This window comes from Cynara cardunculus, assembly GCF_001531365.2.
Source record: "Cynara cardunculus var. scolymus isolate 2C chromosome LG 4, CcrdV1, whole genome shotgun sequence".
Classification (NCBI taxonomy): Eukaryota; Viridiplantae; Streptophyta; class Magnoliopsida; order Asterales; family Asteraceae; genus Cynara; species Cynara cardunculus.
In genome coordinates, this window is record NC_037531.1 from 6,751,300 (window position 1) to 6,759,224 (window position 7,925).

Here is a 7,925-nt window from a genome sequence, read left to right on the forward strand (position 1 = left end):
CAGAATCCAAACCCCCCCCCCCACACCCTTATCTAACACTCTAGAGATTAGCATACCCCTCCTCTTTTCCTAGGAAAAGACAATTATTTAAACAACAATATATAAATATATATATAAATACATTTATATATATTTAAATACACTAATAAACTTTACAAAAAGAAGGGAAAGATCCGGGTGTTACACTTGGATTTTGACTCCTTGACTTCTAGCTTGGGGGTAGGTATTCAGTAGCATTCTTGGGGGTTAGTTATATACCCACGCAATGCAAATGGATGCAAATATCAAACAAATGTAAGCAAGAAAAACCATGTTTGCATAGCCATAATGCACAGCACTATGCTTAGCAATTTCTTTCATGAAATATATGTATCTATCTGTAAATCTTACTAAAACTAAAAGAACTACAAGTTCTACCTATTGGGGAAGTTCATGGTAGGTCAATGCTTCTTGTAACTCTTGCTTGAGTTCCTTCATATCTTCTCCAAGTCGATTCACATGATCTTCATGAGTATCAGCTACCTCTTTTAGTGCTAGGTACTCCTACCTATTTCGAACATGAAATCCAAAAGAAACAAATAAATTTCATTAGAAAAGTTCTTACTTTCTGCTTCTGATTAAACGAACAAATAAAACTTTTTAATGGGTATACAACTTCTGATTAAAGTGACATATGTTCAAGGATACTCTCTTGAAGGATTTCAATAGATAAATCCTTTTGATGCATTTCCTCAAACAAAACTTACTGTCTAAACCAGTTTTTTCTCTTCATAAAGCAAAATTGGGTTCACATTGGCTACAGACTGAAGAAAGCAAAAAAATAGTTCATTCGAACATGAAAACCCAAAAGAAATGTAAAAATGAAAAGAGGTGAAGATGGAAATTATTGGATAGAAAAATAAAAATAAATTACTTGAACCAGGCATGAATTGATGAGAGCCTTGAGTCAATGAGAGTCTTGAGCAATGGACTGAAATCCAAAAGAGTTGCAGTCCAAAAAAAGGAACAAAAGAAAAGATGGAAATAGATTAAAGTAGTACTTAGGTTAATCATGAAACCTGAGTATTCGTTATATAGACTACTTAGTAATGATGATGGAGAAATCACAATTTTTGATATCCTTTTAGTGTGAGGATCTATTAATCTCATCAAAAGTAGGAACATATAATGTTGTTCATCTTGGGATGACTATAAAAAGTGTTGAACAGAGATAATATATAGTATGGTCATACATGAATGCCAAAATCATTGAGATATCACTTGCAGTCCAAAAAACCGAACAAAAGAAAAGATGGAAATAGATTAAAATAGTATCTTGGTTAATCATGAAATTCACTGTAGACTACTTAGTAATGTTGATGTAGAAATCACAATATGATATCCTTTTAGTGTGAGGATCTATTAATCTCAGCAAAAGTAGGAACATGTAATGTTGTTCGTCTTAGGATGACTGTAAAAGATGTTGAACAGAGATAACATATAGTATGGTCGTACATGAAAGCCAAAATCATTGAGATATCAAGACAATGGCGCCCAACAAATTGTATTATCTGAAAGTTGTTTGAAAATACATACATGTGTCCAAAAGCAAAAAAAAGAACCTGCTGCTCAACTAACATATTTCTTCTAAAGGTGCACTAACAGGTAAAAGGTTCTAACAAGATAATAGTTCGTTTCGAACATAAAATCCAAAAAAAATGCAGTCCAGAAAAACCAACAAAAGTGAAGATGGAAATTATTGGGGAAAAAATAAAAATAAATTACTTGGACCGAGCGTGTGAATGGATGAGTCTCCAGTGATGACTGAAATCCCAAAAAAATGCAATCCAAGATAACGAATTGAAGTGAAGACGGAAATATATTCAAATAATATTTGCAAATCTAAAGTAATTGAAATAAAACAAAACAAAACAAAACCCAATTCATGAATAAAACAAAACCCACTGTAGATCTTTTGCTAAATGTCAGAATACATGGTTTAACATGGAGGGTGTGTAACTTCTGCAAAGCTCAATTTGGCTTAGAAATTTTACAACTTGTATATTATCAAGTGTACAGCCATTCGAAAAGCTCAATTTGGCTTAGAAAAACTGTAATTGCAAAAAGATTTATGCCCATCATTATGTTCAAGTTTAATTCACTATCTACAAGCAAATCTAACAATGATATAAACCGAGAAATTCTAGCTAACAATGATATAAACCTAGAAATTCAAGAATATAACTCAAATGATATATTAATATAAAAAAATAAACAAAAGACACCAAAGCATGAAAACCATTTACCCATTATCCTAAATCTTTGATTCAAAGCAAAATTATAATGAAATTATACTTGACACAACAAATATTAAGCAATACATCAAACAAACATAAATCTTTTATCGAGGAATCTCTTCTGAGACGTATTATCAAACATATAGAAGACATAATAATAAAGAATCATAAATGATCACAAAGTAGATATTTTTATACATACTCTTGCATTCGAAGACAAACAAAGCACAAATGATGATAGAAATGGCAGTGTCCCACTAGTAACCATATATTAAATCTTCCAATATCCTAAGCTCAATCTCAATTTTTTGTCACAACCCACAAATGATGAAGCAACATTTAAATCGAAGTTAAACCCATAAAAAACATGAGAAAAAGATATATGTGCAAAAAAATCCATTGAACTAGAATTTCTAACTGACAGACTAGGATCGTTCATGTTCACCCAGTGGGCACAAAATCTCCATAGTAGCGGTGCAAGTGCACGCCGACACTATGATCGCTTGCAAGTAATAAAGTGGTAAAAAGTACCGAGATCGTTCCACAGGGAATTAACTACTGAGATTCAGAGATTTTTCATGAACTTCTTGCTCGAGTTTCGGGTTGAGAATAAAAGTTGGGTTTTTGTTTATAAAAAGACTGAACTAGTGAAATAACGAAATAAACTTTTTATATTAAAGAATGGGCATGGGTGTAAGTATTTCTTAGGATAAAATTAACAATAAAATGGTTAGAATCTTATAAGTTGTTTATAAAAATTTCAATATCTCGAAAGTGAACTTTTATAACCGGGTCTTATAAAATTCCATAAGGTTTTTACATTTACCAATTCGAGACTTGTCAATCTAGCCAAAAAGTAAAAGAAATACGATTCTTACCCAAATCTTTGTGATAAGAATACCCATCGCTTAACCCCTAGCTAAATGCATGCAAAATTTGCGTCTTCACATAATTATCAAAGACTCTATCGAGTTCTTTATGCATCACTTAAGCCGTATTTTAGATCCGCCCATCTCTGAGTCTAGGATCTAATATTAACACTTCAAAGTGATCGGCTTATCCGCGTCGAGTTTAAGTTTTGTCTTAAATGACCAAGTTACGAATTATAAAAGATAAAAACACTCAAATATTGTATAAAAAGTCCTAAGTTAAACTCACACTCACACCCATACGAGTAATTTAGCTAGACATAATAAAATTAATATAAGACATTAAATAATACTTAAATATAAATTGCATTAATATAAAACTAAATTACAAGTATAAAGAAATAAAATACTAAATTACAGCTAAAAATAAAAGACATTAATTAAATGCTTAATAATAAAATAAAGAAGCAAGACACGCTAGAGTATTGTGTCTTGGATGATGATATGAGATGAGATATGAAATGAGATGTCTTCAAAAGAGCTCCAAATACCTCCTATTACAGGGGGGAAAGGGAGAAAAGGACAACCAAAATGATTACCCCAAAGGGTAATAGTACAAAACATCTTAAAATAAAATAAAAAAGTTACAACAAAACAGCTCATAAACAGCTGGAAGAAATATCTGAAGAATTCTTAAAGCTGCACGTCTCCCAAGAAGCAGAAACCAACAAAATTCGTGGACTTCCCACAATGGGCAGTTCTGCCAGAAAATACAGGTTTTTGGAATAAAACTTCTTCCCCTTGTGTTTTATCATCTTTTTAAAACTTTTTAGAACAAAAGGAGAAAAACAAGAAAATTGAGTATTTAATAATAACAAAAAAGAAGAAAATAAATAAGAAATAACTCTTAAAAATAACAGTTATCACTAACGTTACAAAATCGAAAGAAAAAATGTAATAATTTGGGTTAAATTTTCAATAATCAAAGGGAGGAGATTTGTAATTTACTCGAAATTATAATGTGATGGATGATCTTATAAACTTCTAGAAATGGTGAATGGAAGTTTCACTCGTCATCGTCAATGATGCAAGCGCCACCCTCAAATTAATTTAATCCAAGTATTTTAATATATTTCTTTTTACAAAAATAACTTTATAGAAAATAAAAATAAGGGTGAAATACATGTATGGTCCCTCATCTATACTTGTTTTCTAGTTTTCTAGTTTAGCCCAAATGAGTCCCCGAACTAACATCGTTAGAGAAGGCCCGTTAAGACTATCATGTGCCTTCATGTAATCATTTTACTCCTTTTTCATATTTTCAGTTAAAAATATAAATGTATTAATGTTTTATATTGTATAATAAATACATAATTAACAGAAAAAGTCCCTTTTCGAATCTTCCAAGAACCCTTCCCCAAATCTTCCAGGGATACCGTCCCCACTCCTAAGCTTCCTTTCTCTGGCAAACATACCTTACAACAAACCCTCCAATCTCTGTCGAGTCTGTTGTCGTACGAGATCAACACCACCACTACAGTCACACAACAGCTCAATACAGCCACCAAGCCCTTCACCGTTCATCCCGTTCTCGATTGAATCGTCCCTACCTCAGCACCACCTCAACAATCACACCTTTATTGTCCCTCTTACTCCACGCCTCCTCCAATAGCAACGTTCATCGGGGTTACAATCCGACCAACAGTTTCAAAAGCAAAAAAGCGAGAGGAGCACAACAAGAATGGCTTTGTTCTTCTTGTTGGAAATTTTAGTGAAAAAAGTGTGATTTTTACTAACTTTGGACGCATTTAACTACATGTATATGGTGTAATTTTAATTGACTCTTAGTGGGTTTACGTTCTCTATTATGAGAGCTTCGAAACCATATATAATGTGTCCAAAACCGAGTATGTGTGAATGAGATATCGAGACTCAAAGTTGGGTACTTGGGATGAATTTAGCAAAAAACCAAATGGGTGTGGRAAGTGTCCCACATAGGTGGGATGATAGAAGTTTTCATGGTTTATAACCATGGACTTCACAAAGGCTTTCAAGCAATTATGAAATGTTATGCTCCAACACCTATGCGCGCGCAGGGGGGGTGCGGATTGTGGGTTTCGTAGGCTAAATCTGCCGAACTCATGTGTGGGCGCGACCTGCGGACACGAATGCAGCTCCGAGGTCGTGCAAAGCCAGTTTTTGCTGAAATTTATCTGGTCTGTTTTTTATTTTTTCAAACTTGATTTTAGTTTTAGTAACTGAAATCGTTTTAATTGGCGCATTAATTTTCGGTTTAAGTAACTGATGCGTTTTCATGGCAATTTTAATATGATAATTGCCATTAAAATGCTGTTACGTTCTTCCTGTATATATATGCTGCCGTATTCCCGGTTTGAAGACACGCAACTCAATCGAACCTCACATACACCCTGCTCTTCCGTTTGCATACAACTTTTCAGCCATTTTCCAGGCAAGTCGGCCGACTCCGGCAGTGCTACTGCTCCGGCTGTTGTACCCTGGGAACAGACCCGAATCTGTTTAAGGGAATCGTGTCAAACACGAGCCTCAGCTTTTCTTTCAGTCTTCTTCTCCTTCTAAGAACCAGTTTCTGCTTTACTTATTGATAATCGTTAACTAACACTTCTTTAGTCTTATGGGGAACAAATTTTGGTGTTATAATTATGGTTCTAGAAGATCTTGTTCTTTGTACTCTTGGGTTTGATTTCCGTTACTTGGATTTTGAGTTTAAATTTGGTGGTTTAGGTTTAGGGTTTGATTTTATTTTAGATATTTGATTATGTATCTCCATATTTTATAAATGTGTGCAAATTTCTTTGTTATTCATATGCTCTTGAGGTTTTTTTTTGGATAAATAAATATGATATAGGGTTTTGATTTTACATGTTTATGATTAAGGTTTCATCAAATTTAAGTGTTGCACATTGGGTTTCATTACGTTTAAAGGGTTTTTAATTAATGTTGAAAAAGGTGGAAGATGAAGATGGATAAAAAGACCAAAATATCCCTCACGTAAGGGACATTTGGTGAACTTAACAGGGCCTCCTCTAACGATGTTAGTGGAAGAGACTCGTTCGAATTAAAAAAACACGAATTTTTATATTAAAAATATACTTTACGAATTGAAAGGACGAAAACCAAAAAGTAGGTACCAAAACCAAAAAGTAGGTATAACGTATATAAGAATAATGAAACCGACTTTGGATTTTGCGATTTATTTGACCGAAAGACATAACGCGGAAAAGAAAAGGCAAAGGGTAGGATTGTCTTTTCGCAAGATAACGTGGGCCTGGTCCAACCCATATTGGGAATTGATTCATTGCTTTCGCATGAAGTCAAGTCAAATGAGGGAGGATTATAAATACATGCACCGCCTCCTTTATCTGACCAAACAGACGACGCTGGAGGCGAGAAATTGAGTGATCATTCGCGGGAGAAATAACAGAAGTTCGATCAAGCAGAAGAAGGATGTCAGGAAACGGTTCGTATGGCACGTCATGGGCCGATCAATGGGATCACAATCCAGATCCGTCGCCTGCTGCTGATTACAATAAGAAAACCAGTGGCGGAGGGATGGCTGGAAAATACGGGAAGAAGATGGGAGAAGGATTCGGGAAGACGAAAGAGGTGGCTGCGACTGGTGCTAAGAAGGTGAAACAGGGCACTTCTGTTGGTCTTCAATGGATTAAAGACAAGTATCACAAAACCACCCAAAAACACTGATCGTTCGTTCGTGTGTATGTATATGTGTGTAGGGGTTTGGTATGCGCATGTTAGTATTTCAACTTTAGGTTGCGCACGCCGACTATGTCTAGATGTAGATGGATATCCTGCTTGAGTTTTGGAGATCATGGTTTGTTTCAGCTACCTCCCAATGTACCAACTACCCCTTTCATCTTTGTTCATAATATAATATAGTCCATCTGGTTTCTTCTTTATAATTTTCAAAATATAAGATGGTTTATAAAAACGTTCAAATTTAATTACTTTATTTAAATTGTTTTATGTTTGGTGTGTCATGAGATAAAAATAAATAGTCACATGTTTGATGTGTTACGAGACAAAAATGAGATGAGACAACATGGGTTAAATATTATATAATATAGTATGGATATAGCGGAAGTTTACTTTGTAAACCATATTATTTGTTATAAACCGTGCAAATTTCATTCAATTAATAATATTTTTTTTCATTTTTTCATATTATATGGGAGATTAATTAGTCATTTTTATTATGGAGGGTGTTAATTATGAATATCATCATTTTTATTATATTATTTTAGGAAACACATTAATTAAACAGTTTCATTAAAGCATTATATATAAAACAACTTCATCAAAAACAGTATCATATGAAACAACTTTATCAAGAAAAGTATCATACGAAACAATTTCATAAGATTAAACAATTTTCTTGTGCTTATCGAATTAAAAATCGAAGACATTCGAACTAAAATGGTACTAGACAACAATTATAACTCGTGGGCTGATCAGTGGGATACAAAATCATAATACATTCCACAAAGCAAGAAGAGCAGCACCGGTAACACAAAAACATATAACAAATCCCGCTCATAAATGTTAATAGTTGATCCATGTCGTATATTTTTATGTATGTTATGTATTTGTATATATTGATATTTGAAAATTAGGGTTTTCGATAAACTATCCTTTTGTTCTTGTTGTTGGTCAACTTTATTTGTTTATTTTGTTATTATGATCATCTAAATAGTTCATTAACGTAAACCATTTATAAATACCA

The 7,925-nt window shown here is 33.4% G+C and overlaps 1 protein-coding gene across 1 annotated transcript; it reads left to right on the forward strand.

The window, feature by feature from the left end:
• Positions 1-6,532: 6,532 nt before the first annotated feature.
• Positions 6,533-7,101, forward strand: LOC112511505. The gene has a single exon (XM_025117147.1). The coding sequence runs from the start codon at positions 6,632-6,634 to the stop codon at positions 6,884-6,886; it is 255 nt and encodes an 84-aa protein (XP_024972915.1). The 5' UTR covers positions 6,533-6,631; the 3' UTR covers positions 6,887-7,101.
• Positions 7,102-7,925: the final 824 nt, after the last annotated feature.

Bases quoted from the DNA above. Each gene is read 5' to 3' on its own strand.
- LOC112511505 (XM_025117147.1), top strand. From the start codon at position 6,632: ATGTCAGGAAACGGTTCGTATGGCACGTCATGGGCCGATCAATGGGAT.